The sequence below is a fragment of the Limulus polyphemus genome, unplaced genomic scaffold, assembly GCF_000517525.1.
Source record: "Limulus polyphemus unplaced genomic scaffold, Limulus_polyphemus-2.1.2 Scaffold7832, whole genome shotgun sequence".
NCBI classification, from domain to species: Eukaryota; Metazoa; Arthropoda; class Merostomata; order Xiphosura; family Limulidae; genus Limulus; species Limulus polyphemus.
In genome coordinates this window covers 12,523-32,483 of record NW_013673442.1, presented here as the reverse complement: position 1 = coordinate 32,483, position 19,961 = coordinate 12,523, and the positions used below count along the sequence as shown (strand labels likewise).

Sequence of the window (19,961 nt, the reverse complement as noted above, 5' to 3'; positions counted from 1 at the left end):
CGAATGAGAACAAGCCTACGATATTAGAAAAAATATATGGACACATGAGAACTAGGCCTACAGACGATAAAAACCATGCTGAAAAATGAAAGCTGGGCCTACAAAAGTTAAGTTAGTCTTTACAGTAGGCCTAGTTTTCATAGGACAATATATTTTTCTAATACCTTAGGCTAGTTCGTCTTGTCAACATAGCTGTTCTAGTACTGTGAGTTTAGTTCTCATTTGTCAACAGTTTTCCTAGTATTTTAGGCCTTCATGTAGCATTAATTTTAAAACGTGTTTTTATAGGCCTAGTGTTTCATATGTCAGCATAGTTGTTCTAGTACCGTAGGCCTTGTTTTCATAGGACAATATATTTTTCTAATACCTTAGGCTAGTTCGTCTTGTCAACATAGCTGTTCTAGTACTGTGAGTTTAGTTCTCATTTGTCAACAGTTTTCCTAGTATTTTAGGCCTTCATGTAGCATTCATTTTCCAGCATTTTTTCTTACAGTCTGTAGGCCTAATTCTCATTTTTCAGCATGATTTTTATAGTCTCTATGCCTAGTTCTCATATGTCAGCATAGTTTTTCTATTACTGCAGTCCTATTTCTTATTTGTTAGCATAGTTTTTCTAGTACTCTAGAGCTATTTCATATTTGTCACCATAGTTTTTCTAGTACTATAGGCCTATTTCTTATTTGTCAGTATAGGGTTTTCTAGTACATTAAGCTTAGTTCTCATAGAACAATATATTTTTTAATAATGTGGGCTAGTTTTGATGTAACAGATTTTTTCTAGTACTGTAGACTTAGTTCTCGTTTGCAAATTACAAAAATTCAATAGTTCACTGTAGTGTAGCTCACGGTTATAGTTTAAATACTAGTCTAACGCCTCCACGGCCGAAAGGGCGAGCATGTTTGGCGGGACGGGGATTCGAACCCGCGACCCTCAGATTGCTAGTCGAGCGCCCTATCCACCTGGCCATGCCGGGCCCAATGATTAATGAAAGGTTATCTTAGGACATGAAAAGATACTTCCCTTATATGTAATTGCAAAAAATGCAAAATTTGAAACCGCAAGTATGCATGTATGTTTGCATGGACCCAACAAATCTTCAAGCCAAATCTGGTGAAGATCCATCAACAGGGGGCGAAGTAGTGGTAAAAAACGCTCATAAAAACCACAGAGTGCAAAACTGAAATTTTGTATGTACCCCCGCATGGACCTTGTGAACCTCCATACCAATTTTGGTGAAGATCCATCCACACGGTGCACGGTAGCTAGATGGACAGACAACAGACAGTACTATTATATTCATATAGATTCCCAGAACTTAAGAGTGGAAGCAAAGAAGGGCATATAACCATATGTCAATAATGCTATATCTGTCATATCCAATGCCGATGAAGCCTTTTCCCCTATACCAGGGATGATTAGACAGACTAGGATAGGATAGACACAGTAATAATTGAGACAGTATTACCAAACTGCATAAACAGCAACTGTTTGCTGGCTGCTTTAATGTAGTAAATATATTTGGATATAGTAAAGTTTACGAAAGCAACCTAAATACCTCCAAAAATCAGTTAGTAAAAGAAAACGTCACTGTAACGTTACTCTTTTAAAAAAAGTTCTGCAGTTTTTAAAACACACACACACACACACATAGAATAAATGTTCTCATTAACAAGTTTATATATATGTTTGTTCATTTAGTCTCCAATCAAAGCTGCACAAAGATTATATATGCGTAGCCTCTCTAGCTTTAACCAATATGCACCTACCTATTCAACTGCAACTCCTGGACTACTCTTATCTGAAGAATAGTGGGATTTGGCTCTTATACTTTGTAGCAGCAGGACTTGAACCATGAACGCTATGATTCACATACTGGGCATGCTATTCTTTAGGCTACACCCAGCCTATAAATAACCTATGTTTAATATTGGCCTTAGTTATGAAAGAACACTAATTCATTATAAAACATTTATCGTTTTTTATCACTTTTTAATCATTATATAGTTTCTAGAATATTTTAACTAGATTGAGAAATATGGAATATATCTTCATTTTGGGTTGATAGTTGTTTTGTTTAATTTCTCGAGATAAGTTAATAGTTTGATACCTTTGCTTTTTTACTGGCTCATTTTTCTGGTTAGTATACTAACAGATATGTCAAATTGAATATGGACTTTGATAGAACAGTGGTGATGAATGAACTCAACAGGACGTCTATGGACTTTTAACTTTTGGTAAATGGTTGGCTTAGTTTTCACTGGATGTTTTATTTGTTACAACAACAGCAGTTGATCAAGTTCTAAACCTACAGGCCTAATATTAGTAGGAAAAATCACGCTAGACTGCTGTTTGTTTTTGTTTTGTGTATTCTCACGTTCTTTTACATTGGACCTTTACGGATTTCAAGTTAGAGATGTGTAAATGATTAATTCACAATCATGTAATTTATGTTACTCTAAAGCTACGCAGCTATTATTATCTCTGGCAGTAGATAGGGGAGAATGCAACCTACAAAGTATCGATTATATACTATATTAGCATGTTAAAGTCAGATAAACTCAGTGAACTCATTTAGGATAGTTCGACTTATTTACTGTTATTGGTCTTATGTACCATAAGAAAACAAGTTACGCCAAGTCTACAAGAGGGAAAAAAGAATACTCATAAACAAACATAATTTCTCATAAAAGTGCTCTCGGGCTAACATCTAACGATAAAATATTGCATTTATCGTACTACTGAGTCACTTTAAGTGTTTTATTTATATGTTATCCGTCAGTTTTATTTGTATTCGAAAACATTTTAATAAGAAATTGTATGTGTAATACAAGAAGAAGCAAAACAAGCTATTTAAGTTGAATATTTTTTTCTTTTCTTTTTAAAGCAGAAAGGGTTGTAAACATATTTAGTTTAGTTTTTTTACATTAATAAATTACCGTGCTTCATATACTTATTCTGGTTTAACGTGAATCTCAGATTCAATTGTGTGTAACTATTACATAAAATATCTAATTATTACCAAATTCTCCATTAGCCTCTTATTGAGTAACCAATCGCACCCTGTGTTGTCATGCTTGCTTGAGTTTCAGTTATCAACGTGACAGGTCAATTTCCTTTGGTTATCCCGCCATGTGAAGAATAGACGTGCCCTTCCTTACGTGCAAGTAAGATTCTTCTTGATAGAATTTTTTAATTTATTAATGGCTCGTTACAACAAACGAGGTCGATGAAACGACAAAAAAGACAAATATTAATCATTAATAACTACACTGAAAGTTGCATTAAGAATACTTGTCACGTTCGACCAGAATTAGATACCGGGAAAACGTTATTTATATCATAGATGACTCTTTCTCTTGGCGATATTAAAACTTATTGTTCTCAGTGTTTATCAGATAATATAAACAAAAGATAAACCTACAATACTGGAAAATCATGCTGACAAATGAAAACTAAAACTGGTCAAAGAAACTCTACTAATAAACAAAATGAAACCACAACTGAATCAAACAGCTAGTGCTTTTATTATGTGAGAGTCAATCCCACTATTCGTTGGTATAAAAGTAGCCCAAGAGTTGACGGTGGGTGGTGATGACTGGCTGCCTTCCCTCTAGTCTTACACTGCTAAATTAGGGACGGCTAGCGCAGATAGCCCTCGAGTAGCTATGCGCGAAATAAAAAAAAAACAACAAACAACAAAACATTAATCATTAATGTACATAACTTCCATCCAGGGGACGGGTTCTCCTGCTAGTTACTTATATAGTCTTCTCTTGTTGACGTTGTAGTTGCTTTACCGGCTTGCTGATTCGCCAGTTCTGAATGATAAGTAAGGGTAATTTGAGTAAAATTAAATAACTGGCGTTAAAATAAATAAATAATTGTGTGTTAGTAATCCTTAACTTAGGCCCGGCATGGCCAGGGCGCTCGACTCGTAATCTGAGAGCCACACCAAACATGCCAACTTCCGCCTTTGCCTGGTCCCAAGTCCAGGATGAGAAAGGATGGGCGCGGGACTAGCAACTCTACCCCGTAAAAACCAACCTGCTACAAGTAGCTGCAACAACAACTTTCCGTTGGTGAGGTGTTGTTACAGCCCTATGCTCCACTGGGAGTTTACAGGAATAAATAAAGAAAGAAGAATCCTTAACTTGATTCTGATTTGCAAATGACTCATATGAAGTCTATAACAATTACCCTTCACCAACTTAATTTAGTTTACACCATAACAGCTATTGTTCATACAATTAGAAAACATAAGTAGCGTCTGAACCATGACTACATCTGTCATATCTCAGCCAGTCTTATGCTCCCATTTGTTGAATAAAAGGCCTCATTGGCATTGAATATAGTAGAAATAATTTGGTAATAATATACTATTATACATTTTTCATTACTTTCACTCTAAGTTTTTAGAATTAAGAAAACGAACCAGGTAGTACAACATCTGATTGAATCAAACTGCCGACTAACTTTGCTTATATTTTCTTTTATCTTAGTGTATAGCTACACAGTGGGCTATCTGTGCTCTGTTTACCGTGGGGAATCGAACCACAAAATTTAATGCCGTAGCACTATAAACTGTGTGTGAAGCACATTGAAAAGTGTTTGATTTAATGAAACTGCAACTAAAACGACAGTATGAAGCAGCTAGGAAACCATCAACTGATTCAATCATAGTCTATGCTTACGAAAGAGAATCCTTTGACCCAAAGATCCACTGTGATGATGTTAGGTGCATCCCCTGATACTGTTGATAAGATAAAAAAACAAGAACAATAATTTGGAGGTTGGCAAAGCTTCCAAGCCATACCATCATAAAAATTTCAGCCACATCAGTAGTAAGGGAGGCACTCTGGATACATGCGCTGATTGGCTGCCTCAGGGAAGGGGGAGAGAGGGGTGACGTAATCAAGAAGAAGAAGACGTCATAGTTCCAAATGTTCCAATTGAATCATCATAAAAAGGCCACTTAAGGCTAATTCATTAGTTAATTAATTCGTCTTAAAAAGGATGCTTAACACTATTTAATTAAAATACTTGTAATTAGTTCATTGAATCAATTATAATTAATTCGTACTAAAAAGGACACTTAACACTAATTCATTAGTTGACTTAATCATCATGAAAAAGAATGTTTAACGCTAATTCATCAGTAATTAAATTTCCTTACCATTCATATGTCCTAAAAGGCCGATATCCTAATTAAACCATACTCTTTTAATTATCAACCAAGTTTTTAAAGATTTTCAGGGACATGAATATAATAAATTGTTAAAAACATTATTTAACATAACATGTTTGAATGAGATTAGAACTCATGGAGAAAAGTCATGTCTAGAATGAACAAATATATTTTGCAATACTACATAGTTAGTCCATAAATTATAAACCAAGTGATTAAAGTTTTGATAACAATTCAGTGTTTATAACAAAAAACATCAGTTACTATAATAATTTTATAATAATAAACTCTAATTAAGAGTCACTTTACACAGGGAAGGTAAACGAAGTTACAAAGAAGAATGTCTATCCTTTTTGACTCTACTTTGGATGCTCTATATGGATCAAAAATGGTTTTCAACATTTGAACATAAGAGTAGATATTGGCAAGTGCAAGTCGACAAACAATAAAGAAAGGACAGCATTTACTGCAGGAAATGAGTTATGGCAATTTGTTGTGTAACAATTTATATTATGTAATGCTCTTGCTGTATTAGTTTACAGGAGTGACATAATCATACAGCAAAATACCTTTGGCAACGCTTATGATGGGCTAAGGAAAGTTCTGGATTGGTTGAGGAAAGAGAACCTTAAGCTGAAACCCAAGAAAGCTGAACTGTTCCACCAACACGTAGTTTCCTGGGACACATAGTTTGCAGAGAGGGATTAAATACATATCAATCAAAGACTGACTCTGGTCATAATTGGCTAATGTCAAAGCATTTTTGTGAGGTAAGAGGATTTCTTGGGCTTGCTATATCATCAAAATTTAATCTGAAAAATCATCTTTCACATAAATTACTTAAAAATATTTTTTGGGGAATGCTGATTGTGAAAAAGAATTCAACAAACCAAAGAAAAAACTAATCACTGCTCCAAATCTGGGAGATCCATTCATTTTAGATACAGATGCTATTGATTTTGCAGTGGAAGCACTTCTGTCACAAATAAAACACGGAAAAACACATAATTACCTGTTATAGCATGACAAAAATACCACAAAAACGAGGAATTGTAAAACTCAGCAAGACAGCTACTAAGTTTACGCTAAAGCAGTATCCCCAAAAAGACTATTGTGAAAAGAGGGACATACAAGATAGTTAAGACGACCAATCTAAAGTATAGCAAGCATATTCCATTATGTGGAATCTACAAGAACGATAAAGAACTGATGTGATTCAACTCTCAAGTTGAAGTTGCAAAAGCAAAAGATAGAAATCTGAAAACAATTATTCAGTAACTGAAGAATAGTGCAGAAAGACCCTCAAGATAAACAGTTGCTCCATACATCCCAAAGATAAAGATGTACCGAGCACAGTGGGATTCATTCATCTTACTAGAAGGATTATTATTTTGGAAATTGGAAAATGCCTGTGGACAGAAAAAACATATTTAGTTGGTACTTACATTGTTTGTACATTTCTAGGCACTCAGTTATCTCTAGTGCTGAGGTCTGTAAAAGTATTATTTATAAAGAATTTGTTGCTGTTCTGATGAAATGTTTAACATTAGTAAATATAACCTAGCTTCTACTTCTGAAACACGTGTATCTGGTCTCATTTAATCATTTAAATTATCTATAATAAATGATCGTGTTTAGCAGCAATGTTAATAGCCTAGAGACTAAACTTAAACTATTTCATTACGGTTTTATCCTCGACACTATTGAAGCATTGTAAAATCGCGACTTAAATTTGACAAATATTTATTGAAATTTTTAAAATTTATTTATTATGTGTTTCTACACTACACCCAGTTTTCTATAGGATGGACGTGTCTAAGCTTAATATATCGATACTTTTTTCTCAGGGTTAGTTAATGGGTATTTCTAAAGCATAATTGGGTCCATAGTATGGCCAAAACCTCTCCTATTAACTTTTGTTTCAAGAATTTACCTTTTTACAATAGCTTGATATTTTATAAATTTATTTTTTATTGTCTAATATCATTTCATTGGTCTCTAAACAATAATCTGACTGACATACATACCATAACATAAGTTTTCCTGTGCCGAGTTACACTGTTGTGCTTTTCTTTCTTTCTTTGCAAACCAAATTAAACTTTAAATTCAAGACCACGTGCTCGAAGAGAAATCGATAATGTTTTGAAATGATCCAACAGTGCAAGCAAGAACAAGCATAAATAGACAGAGCATTAAAGGAAGAGATACAGAAGAAAAAGACAGAAAATTTAAAGATCATGAAGGAGTCAGGAAAATAGAAGAGAGAGGTAGAAAATGAGAGGGAGATCAAGAAGAAAATTAGAGAAAGAGAACAGGAATTTGAGAGAGGAAATACACGAGCGAAACATAAAAATTAAAGAATTAAGGATGAAAAATAAATGTAAGTGTAGACAGGTTCGAAACAGTTGTTGAAGTTGTACAGATGAACTGTAATAAATTTGAAAAAGTGTGAAAAGATTATAATGACAAATCTGATAAAGTAGAAAAAGACGTTTAACAAGTAAAAAAAAGAATATAACAGTAAAATCAACGAGGTAGAAAAGATCATCAATGAAAGAATATACATCTGGAAAAGTAACTTGTAAATGCAAGGGCCAAACCAGCCACATCTTTAATCTCATCTGCTCCAGAATTTCAACTCCGAACACCATTAACTATGGCATGTGGAACAGGATGTAGTACGAAGCTGTAATACATATTTTCCACTCATTTTAATTTAAAGCTAAGTTTGGTAAATTTAGTTTTCACTATAATTACTAAAATTGGAACATGGCATTGTTCAAGAGGGTTTGTAACTTGAAAGTTTCCCTGGGGCTAATGGGAACAAGTAGAGATTAGGTCCTTTCTTGTCTGATTCTCTTACATGAATAACAACAGCACTGTTTAATTAGCACGCCGAGTTATATCTGTTGGAGAACTCGCCCATTATCTTCGAAGTTCGTTGGTCAACTGAGTTATTAGGCACCAATCACTGTTTTATTGTGTTAGGAACTCGAAGGTGTATTGTCATATTTGAAACAATGTTGGGGTATGAGGGAGCAGAATTTCTACATACTGTCAGCAGGATATTCCCAGATTCTGAGAAGATTTTCACTTAAGTTTACATAAAAGTTTCCATAGATTTTACAAGGATTTTAGCAGACTTTCACGATATTTTCATGAAGTGCTTAACTAACTTTTATTTCGATGTGAGAACTCAATTTCGATTACAAAAACAAGCTTGTGTATTTTTGTGCAGTTTTAGTTGCTCTAAAACCCTTCAAGTTCTATAGTAACTAATTAATTTCACTGTCGTTTGTAAGGGCACCGTTTGGCTTTCGCCTATAATGTAGTTTAGTATTTAAGTTTGCCAGTGTGTGTTTTGTTTGTTTGTTGTTAAGCAATAAGCAACACAATGATCTATCTGTGCTGTGCCTGGCACGACTATCAAAACCTGGCTTTTAGCGATGTGAGCTTTCAGATATTTCGCTGAGACACTAGGAGGCAATATTTCATTGAGCGAATTGTGTATAAATTGTCCCACAGTGGAACCTAGGTTTTTATTTAAATTAGGGATTATTATTATTACTTAGTAAGGTTAATTAGATGGTTAATTTTTGTGTTACATTTTAACTTCGGGACACTCTCTGCAATTCTTTTAATCTTTTATATGCTAGCCTAAGTTATAGGAGGGGGAGCACATGCATTAGCAAGAGCCTATTATTTAATGAAGCTTTTGTCGCTTTTGCTCATCACACTTTTTTGTTTTTAATACACACATAAACACATGATTATTTGACATTAAATTTATAAATGCCACAGTAGATGGAGACATGTGAATTAGGCTAAAGTAGACTGGGTGCATATCCTTTTAAAGGAAGTTGTTCAGTCCACAGTGGAATTTGAATAAAGTCATGGATAAAATACTAAAGGAGTCATCAGTAAGTGTTACTGGATCATCAGATTGTGTAGTATCGCAACATCGACTACCTCTGATGGACACTTACAAGAAATTAAAGGCGTAATTAGACAAATGTTTAATCAGAACAGTTTCAACTATAACTTAAGAAGGCACACTAAAAATAAAAAAGTCTGTGGGAGACAAAACTCCTCCCAAATGATTTCAGAAAAAGGGACCTGTTATAAGTGCGGAAAACACGACATTACAATCGGAACTGTGAAGAATCAACAGATGGTAATAAACTAAGGAGACGATATCTACAGGAGGAGAATACTCCATCCGTATTTTGTAATGTTTTATTCTGTGTTAAAACATAACCATATTTCATAACAAACTGGATTTATTGTGTTAAAATCTAACCGTATTGTATAACGAACAAGGTTTTATTACCTTTTAAAATGTAATCATAGTTTCATAACAAACAAGGTTTTATTGTGTGAATGTAACTATACTTTTATAATAAACGGGGTTTGTTGTGTTAAAATGGAACCATATTTTTATAAAAAACAGGGTTTATTGTGTTAAGATATAAATACAATTTATAATGAACAATGGTTTTTGTATATCAAAATGTAACCACATTTCAAAATGTTACAGACGTCACGAATTCTGAGCTTTAGAATGATATGGTCAGCTAAGAGTTTATCTTCAAGAATAAATTCAATAGAGAGTTACCAGTCAGTGAACGAAGACCTCTAGCAATTCGTTGGTCAAGTGTCCTTTTCAGGTGAACTACATAATCATCATAAGTATAAACTGGACATGTGTTTAAGGTATATGGGGAAAGACAATTTTCAACTTGAATAACACATTATTCATAGTAAGTCAAGATGACTAGGTCAGAGACTCCTGCAAGGTATTCTGTTATAGCCGCTCCCAAGTTTGAACTACTGACCAGAGGGAATTCGGCAAGTCAGCAGTACAAAGATTTTGTCTGAGTTGACTGTCACTTTGATAATGCACCTGCAGCTGAAAATACAATGTGTGTTTAACAGCATCACATCTCGAACCCCCAGACCTTTCGACACGCTAACCATTAGAACACGCTCACCACATCTTGTTGTAAAAAGAAAGTTCTAAAATTGACACTATTCAGATATTTTTTGTAATTTCCTGCACTAAGGATAGGCAACATAGATGGCTGCTTAGGGCGTCTAATATTCGGGTAATCAAGTGTGGGGGCGCCCTTATTAATTTCTGTCTAGGGCGCCCATTAAACTAATGTTGTCGCTGATCTTACGTGTCTCAGAAAGCATGAAAGTGAGTTTGAAAGCTACTGAGTAAGATTTACAAATGACGTTAACTAACATGTTACTTCTGAATACAAAGTTAAAAATAGAATGTTATACAAAATACAAAATTCAGATTTTAAACAAAAAGAAATACACATCCGGAAAACTTGAAATTTACACGTTTATCAAGAACAAAGTGCAATGCATCAACCGATCTTAAAGCCATTTTTTTTTTTTACAGTAGCATTCGATCTTGTATACTAAGTATCGATTTTGTAATCTTTTTATTTTAGTAATATTGATGACAAAATAATCTTGAGAACTCTTTAGCTTAAAGTAAGTAAGTAATTCAGATGAGGCTCAATCAAGCTAATCAGGATGATTTTCATTTTAAATTGCATCAAAGCCTACAGACCGAATGTGGCCTAATGGTTAGCGTATCCAACTGCATGGGATTGGGATCCAATATTTCAACAAAGCCTACAGACCGAATGTGGCCTAATGGTTAGCGTATCCAACTGCATGGGATTGGGATCCAATATTTTAACAAAGCCTACAGACCGAATGTGGCCTAATGGTTAGCGTATCCAACTGCATGGGATTGGGATCCAATATTGCATCAAAGCCTACAGACCGAATGTGACCTAATAGTTAGCGTATCCAACTGCATGGGATTGGGATCCAATATTTCAACAAAGCCTACAGACCGAATGTGGCCTAATCGTTAGCGTATCCAACTGCATGGGATTGGGATCCAATATTTCAACAAAGCCTACAGACCGAATGTGGCCTAATGGTTAGCGTATCCAACTGCATAGGATTGGGATCCAATATTTCAACAAAGCCTACAGACCGAACGTGGACTAGTGATTAGTGTATTAGTCTGCAAGGAATCCCATATTTTAACAAAGCTGACAAAGCAAGCGTGGCCTAGTGGTTAGCGTATCGGATGGGAAAGCTGAAGGTATCGAGTTTGAGACTTAGTGCTACGAAACACACTTCATATGTTTAGCTGTTTGTACGTTATAAGAGTGACAGTGAATCCCACTAAACAGTTCATAGTAGCCACTCTAGGTGATGGATACTTCCTAGCTCCCTTCCTTCAGGTCAGAAGACCAAAATCGAGGGTGATGACTAGGCGTAATTGTTAGTGTGCTGCATCGTGAATCTGAGGGTCCACTTGTACACGTTTCGTCGTCGCAAGATTGCGCTTTGCACTTTGGGGTAATTGATGAGATATAAAAGTGAGGGTAAAATTCGAATATTTAAGAAGAGTAGTTGGTTAGCCTCCTTCCCTGTAGTCTAAAACAGAGAAATTGTCAGATTAACATCACATGCTTTATCTACATGTTAAGAAATTAGAAAAATGGTTTATTTCCTGTTTGTTTTGAATGTTAACACTTCTTTCGTTAAACAGCACTATAACTTACTTAGAATAAATGCCACTTCTTCCCTTCAACGTCACTGTACCTTAAATAGAATAACCGCTACATCATGAAATAAACCACACCATTAAACGTTACTTAAAATAACCGCCATTTCTTCTCTTCAACAGCGCTATATATATTATTGTTATTGTAAACTGCTACGTCTTGAAACAAACCGTACATATCATTAAACCTTACTTTGAATAACCACTGCTTCGTGAAGTAGCTAACATTACTAAGCATTCTGTAAAATTAGAGGTAAATAAAATCTATTGAACCGGATATTCCTTACCTTTCTTATAAACAGCGTAGAAAGGTTAGTTAAAGCTTTAACAAACAGACTGACAGATAACGAAATGCAATTTTTTATCTATAATACGCACGTGTTTCTCCGGTTTCACTAATCACCATTTAATGACTTAATCTTTAAGCCTTTCTTAAAATGGTCACTAATTCCTGATTTCAACCATTCATATCAGCAAGTCTTAGGTAAACTACTGATTTATTACTTAGCAAGATAATCCTTCTGCATCACCTACTTACAATGGCTGTTTGTGTGTTAGACTTACCTAAAATGGCCACAACTTCGTCGTCTTGTATAACTTCGAGTGATCCAGAAACAACAAAACACAAAGTATCGATACTTTCACCAGTGTGATACAACAGGTCGCCAGGGGCGCTGTGGTCCATGCTGAAGTACATTGCTAGAGCCCGTAGACATCCATCACTAGCTAATCGGAAAGCCGGATGTTCGTTGAACACTTTCCTATTTAAGTGGACACAAATGTCAGCTGTCATGTCCTTCGGGCAGTAACTTAACACCTGGAGAGCAGAAGTTGAAATATTAAGTCTAGCGGACAAGTAGATCATATTTTATTCTTAGTTCTGATTTTGTTGTATGTCTAAACAAAGAGAAAAATATAGAGATAATTAAAATGACTCAAGTTATAAAGATAATTAAATTGACTCAAGTTATAGAGATAATTAAAATGACTCAAGTTATAGAGATAATTAAAATGACTAAAGTTATAGAGATAATTAAAATGATTCAATTTATAGAGATAATTAAAATGACTAAAGTTATAGAGATAATTAAAATGACTCAAGATAGAAGAACTGACTATACTTAGAGAGAATGAGTTATCTTTGAGTAATTAACCAATTTCTAAGACAAAGACCACAGATGAAATATTTAAGACGAAAATCGTAGCTGAACGGCTAGTGATGATATCTTTACGACTATGATCACAGTTGTACTGTTAATGATGACATATCTTTACTACTAAGTTCACAATTGAACTGTTAGTGATGATATCTTTACTACTAAGTTCACAATTGAACTGTTAGTAATGATACCTGTACGTCTAAAATCACAGCTGAACTGTTAGTGATGATATATTTATGACTAAGATCACAGCTGAACTGCTAGTGATGATACCTGTACGACTAAAATCACAGCTGAACTGTTACATAAGAAATTTCTAAATGGAAGACAGTATATGAGCTGTTTGTTGATGATGAAATGTTTAACGATGAAATGTTTCAGATGAATAAAGAATATGAACTGATATTTTGTTGAAGTTATTTATTTTCCAACAAATCTGGTTTTTTGATTTGCAGAATAAAGGACAGTGATCCATGTATTCTGTTAAAAACTGAAATCAACTTAATTTAAGATCAAAGTTCGAAAAGCTGATTTAAAAAACAAAACAGCAACAAAACCTTCACTTGTTAAAAGCTTCCCTCCGAGTAGAACGGCTTCGTCTATATGGTGAGTGAACTGATCATATATATATTGTACAATACACATATTTACGAGGGAGGGGTAGATCTGAAATTAGCCGACTCATTCTGTATCCACATTTTTCTTAAGGATGTAATTACAGATCACCGTTGGTTTTGGCAGATTTCTTTTTTTTTATTTGCATTAATAGAAGACCTTTTCTTTCCCTGCTGGTGCTAAACAAACTTCCAAGTTTACACGTTCAGAATATGTAAGAACAACTATATGTAAAACAAAAGAAACAGCTTATTACCATTTTTGTATCAATCCCTTTATTCATGGCCCAGGTGGATACGACGTAATCCATCACCCGCTCACTAAGTGCTTTGGGCACCTCATGGAGCTTCATAAACTCACGCACGTTATTCAGAATGTCGTGATAACGTGCCGTGACGGATGTCATCTGTTGGATGATTGTAGTCACGTGACCAAATATAGTTGCGTACAGCAGGGCTGGAAATAAAACCAGTTTATCCTGTATAACTCCAGACAAAACGAACTAATACACAGCAAAGACCAACCAATAAACAGCTAAAACGAGCTAATACACAACTAAAACCAACCAATAAACAGTTAAAACGAACTACTACTACACAGCTAAAACCAACTAATAAACAGCTAAAATGAACAACTACTACACAGCTAAAATTAACTAATAAACAGCCAAAACGAACAACTACTACACAGCTAAAACGAAAAATACTAAATAGATAAAACCAACTAATAAACAGCTAAAACGAGCTACTATAAAGCCAAAAATAAGTAAAAACATCTGAGATCAACTAATAAAAAGCTAAAACCAACTAATTCACAGATAAAACCCACAATAAAGCCAAAAATAAGTAAAAACATCTGAGATCAACTAATAAAAAGCTAAAACCAACTAATTCACAGATAAAACCCACAATAAACACCTAAAAATAAATAATAAACATGTGAAATCAACTAATAAACAACTAAAATCAAAAACTAGCTGATACACAACTAAAACAAACTAATAAATAGATAAAACCAAAAGCAACAATAAACAGCTAAAACCAATAATAAACAGATAAATCTATCATGTATTTATATAGATATGGATGGGCAGGATTATTTACAGTAGGTGTCTGTGACTTGTTGGTGATAAATTTCAACAATAAACAAACAGCTCACAGTCCACTTGTTTTATAATAATATATTAAACAAGTCAAGCGCATATACAAATGTTCGTTACACAGTTAATCACCATATTTGTATCCACAGCTTTAAATAATCGTCTCTTTTTGTCAAAATCTACATAGGCTGGTTCAGTTACGTCAGAACACAACTGACAAGACGAATTATTCTCCTCTGCTCTGTTTTTACAATACAGTCAGTGATAATTTCACTTACGTTACACTATTGGTTACCACAGTTGTATCCAGAGCTTTAAATAGTTGTCTCTTTTCGTCAAAACTTCATACAGATTTGTTCAATTACCCTCGAACACAATTGATAAGAAAAATTATTATTCTCTATTCTGTTGCTACAATACAATCTGTAATAATTTCACTTTAAAAAAAGCGCCACTATACGCTCTCCACGGGTAAACTTACAAACACACAGTCCAGATCTATCTGATTATATCTTTCACACATTTTGTTTAATTACGTTTTACTTGAACATTTTGAACGCGTATTTATAGATAGCTCAACTGAGATCTAGAACTTTCCCCACGCTACGAGATACTATAATGTAATAATAGTCAAGAAAACTTAGAAGATTCTAGTAACATGACGCAATAATACCATAATTGCCAAGTTACGACAATTGAACTGTGCAACGAATGAATTGCACAGTTACTTAAACAAACATGCAATAAACTATCGCTTCTAAAAAATAACTAAATTTTACACTAGTGCTATACTTGGATTAAAACAGTCACATATATCTAACAAAGTCAATAATCAATAGCTAAAAACAACTAATAAACATGTGTAACCAACTAATAAATAGACAAAGTTAACATTAAACAGTTAAAACCAACAACAAACAGATAAAATAAACAATAAACAGCTAATACCAACTAATACACAGAAAAACCAACAATAAGCACCTAACACCAACTAATACACAAATAAAACTATCCACTGCACAGCTAAAACCAATTAATAAACAGATAACATCAACAATAAACAGATAACATTAACAATATACATCTAAAACATACTAGTACATAGCTAAAACCAACTAATACACAAATAAAACTATCCACTGCACAGCTAAAACCAATTAATAAACAGATAAAATCAACAATAAACAGATAACATTAACAATATACAGCTAAAACATACTAGTACATAGCTAAAACCAACTAAAACATAGAAAATACCTACTAATAAACAGTTAAAATTAACTAATACATAGATAAAAACAAATAACAGACAGATAAAACAATCTAATAAACATATAAAACCAAGTAATACAGAAACCAAGACTGGTGAAAAAAAGATTTCTCTTGATCTCTACAAAAAGTAATTGCTGCTAAATTAATACTGAAAAACATTTTTGAAGAACGTTTAAGCAATTTTCAATATATCAACTTTTAATAGTATCGTTTTATGTAGGCAACAATAACACACCTATTTTTAACTGTATAAAATTTCATGTAATGCAATAGCAACACACAAAATTTAACAGTCTAAAGTTCCACGTATTACAATAGCGATACACATGATTAACAGCACCAAGTTTCATGTCTGGCAACAATAATACAGAATAATTTAATTGTTGTAAAGTTTCACGTATTAAAACAGTAATACACAAGACTAACAATGTAAAGTTATATGTCTGACAACAGTAATACATAATTATACATAGTAATGCAAAATAATGCTTAACTGTAAAAGTTTCGTGTATTACAATAGCAATACACAAGATTAACAGAGCAAAGATTCACGTCTGGTAATAATAACACAATATTTTAACTGTATAAATTTTCATATATATTACAACAGTAATACACAAGATTAACAGTGCAAAGTTTTATGTCTGACAACAATAATACACAATATTTTAACTTTATAAAGTTTCGTGCACTACAAAATTAATACAGAACAATTAATAGTCTAAAATTTGACTTATTACAACATTAATACACATTATTTAACAGTCTAAAGTTTGACACATTACATCAGCAATACGCAAATATTCATAATTTAATTTTAAGCTATTAGCAAATAGAAATAAAGAGGAACGGGATTACTGTCTGAGAAGTAACCTCAATTGTTGCTCATCTATGACAAAGTTATCATTTGTGACAGTGTTGTACAATGCTTGAATAATTATTTTTTCCAGGATTATGTCTTTTATAAGCGTAATCTGTCATCTAGTGGTAGAATATGTCACCTAGTAGATGAAAATAACTTTTTATTATTTCGTAGAAAACGTTGAAAATAGATTAATTTAATTCGCAACCCCATCAAAATGTTTTTGTCGTTGATATATTTTTTATTTTTTGGGGGCAAGTACTGCACAAGATTTTACAGTCCAAAATGCGTTTTGTTTGTTTGGTTTCAGTTAAGCACAAAGCTACACAGTGGGTTAATTGTGCTGTGCCCATCACGGAAATCGAAAACAGGTTTGAGCGTTGGAAGCCTTCAGAACTGTGCCGTCCCATAATGTCTTTTATTTGTAAAATATGTCACATGACTTTTTCACTCCAAAATTTCCAGTATTAGGAACAGTACAATACATTATTTTACACATACTTTCCCGCATTCAGCTGGTTTACAGTCAAACGTTTTGTGTATTGCGACAGTATTTTACATGAGTTTACAGAGTTTTATGTATTGTGACGGATTTAGTATTATATAAAGGCTGATGTAATCAGGGAGGAATTTAGACCTTTTGTGTCTGTTGATTTGTGTCTTTGGCAAATGACACTGCCAATCACATATCAATACATGTTCTACGTAATACTGGGGCGACTCAATCATTGTTGTTGAAAGGTATATTGCCTTTAGATTCAAGTTGTGCTACTGGTGAGTCTTTTATTGCTCAGGGTATTGAGGGTGGCTTTGTTAATGTTCATCTTTATAACATTTATTTAGCATCAGACCTAGTTTTGGAACCAGTTGTGGTTGGAGTAAGACCTATTCTGCCAATTAAGGGTGTATCATTATTGTTGGGAAACGATTTGGCTGGAGGAAAAGTTGTTGTCGAACCTAAAATGGTTAATGAGCCAATCACTGTTTCATCTAAGGATGATGTTGTCGTTGAGGAGAATCCTGATGTGTTTCCCTCGTGTGCTGTGACTCGAGCTCAGGCTAAGAAATTAAGTCCAAAACAAAGGATAGACATGGATTCAAAGGACGATATTTTGAGTGGTCTCAGACATTTTTTGGATCTGACGAGAATCTTGTGGATAATTGTCTTACTGACGATTACTCGGTGAGTAACAATGATGGACGTGAGATATATAGTTCACCCAATGAAGTTCCATTTGCTAAAAGTAAACTGATCGCCGAGCAAGAAAAAGATTTCCAGATCTCTTCACTATTTAAATTTACTCTCCCAAAAGATGAACTGGAAGAAGTTCCAAATGGTTATTTTTTCAAAAATGGTGTGCTTATGAGGAAATGAAAACCACCAGATGTGTCAGCTTCAGAATACTTGGCTGTATTTTGTTCCCAAAGCATATCATTTTGAAATATTGAAAGTAGCCCATGAACTCCCCATGGGAGGTCATTTATGTGTCAACAATACATGTGACAAAATTATGAGACATTTGTTTTGGCCAAAAATTAGGTAAGGTGTTTCTCACTTTTGTAAAACTTGTTATACCTGTTAGTTGGTCAGAAAACCTAACCAGAAAATTCTTGTTGCTACTCTGAAACCTATCCCAGCTTTCGAAGAACCATTCAGTCATGTGATTGTGGATTGTGTTGGGCTTTTACCAAAAACTCGATCAGGGAACCAGTATTTGTTGACTATCATGTGAGCATCCATTCGATTCCCTGAAGCTAACCCTTTGAGAAAAATTTCAGCCCAAAAAATTTCTAAGACTTTGATTAATTTTTTTACTTTTGTTGGCTTGCCCAAAGAAATTCAGTCTCATAAGGGATCAAAGTTTATGTCAGGATTGTTTCAACAAGTTGTTTATCAGCTCGATGCTAAACAGATCAAATCTAGTGCATTCCATCGAGAATCGCAAGGTGCTCTTGAGAAATTCCATTCTTCCGTGAAAAATATGATGCAGACTTATTGTCTCGATAACGAGAAGGATTGGGATGAAGGAGTTAATTTATCATTATTTGCTGTTCGTGAGTCGGTTTTGGAGTTGTTATGGTTTAGCCCGTTTGAATTGGTGTTTGGCCATTCACTTCGTGGTCCTTTGAAGTTGCTGAAGGAAAAATGGTTGGAGGACGACCCGAAAGAATTGCACTTATTGGATTACATTTCCAAGTTTCGGCCAGATTCTTGTGCGCTTGTGAATTGGCTCGTGAAAATTTGAAGTCATGCCAAATTAAAATGAAGAATATTTATGACCACAAGGCTGAAGAGCGTAAGCTCCATCTGAGTAACATAGTATTAGTATTGTTACCCACTATGGGACATCCAATTAAAAAAAAAAGAAAGAAAGAAAACAGGAGACTATTAGATTGGAGTTTATCACTACAGGAGTATGATTTGAAGATAATCCACGTCAAAAGGGTTGATAACATTTGTGGTGATTCACTTTCACGTGCTATGTAATTTTATGATCATAAGGTTATTTGTATTGATTGTGTTATATACTGTCATGATTATTGAAGTTTTATAATTATTTGAATAATGCATTATATATATATTGTTGTCAATGTATATATAATATCTTTGTTAAAAATTGTCTAATGCCAATTTTAAATTCTTTAAGGAGGGAGGTGTGACAGATTCACTATTACATATATATTTTAATATCAATGTTTGCTTAAATTAAATTTATATTTAGAAATGTACATAACTTATACTGCTAAGTCTGTATTGCGAAATGCCCATCTATTCTCTGAAGTTGTAGAAGATTCTCAAGTGTAAGAATCAACAATATACATGTGTACGTAAACGCTAGCGTAGCGTTTGTATTGTTGCGTAACCTGAAATTTCGAGAAACTCTCTACACGCCTATAAATATAATTAAGACAACACGCCTAAAAACAGTATCTATTATTGGTTTGCTATAGTTGGTATACTATAAACCTCGAAAGATATAACTGTGATTCTTATAACGCTTATTAATCGGGAACTTTAGATATATTGACCAGGAACGTTTATATATTTCGAACATTACAAACCATTTAACTTCAGTGGATTCACATCGGACATTAGTACTTTTAAGAAAACATTATCTAACTTCATCGGTGGAAAAAATCGGCGTGTGATCAGCGAAAATACA

At 33.8% G+C, this 19,961-nt stretch overlaps 1 protein-coding gene across 1 annotated transcript in view; it reads right to left on the bottom strand.

Annotated features, from left to right (window-relative positions):
• Window positions 1-5,776: 5,776 nt before the first annotated feature.
• Window positions 5,777-19,961, bottom strand: part of LOC106474900 (potassium voltage-gated channel protein eag-like) — a gene marked incomplete at its 5' end in the record, with an annotated part of 22,221 nt that continues 8,036 nt past the window's right edge. The window contains 3 exons of the mRNA XM_013935595.2: window positions 5,777-5,977; window positions 12,328-12,606; window positions 13,821-14,020. Coding sequence (XP_013791049.2) covers window positions 5,777-5,977; window positions 12,328-12,606; window positions 13,821-14,020 — 680 coding nt within the window. The remainder of the gene's footprint in view (window positions 5,978-12,327; window positions 12,607-13,820; window positions 14,021-19,961) is intronic.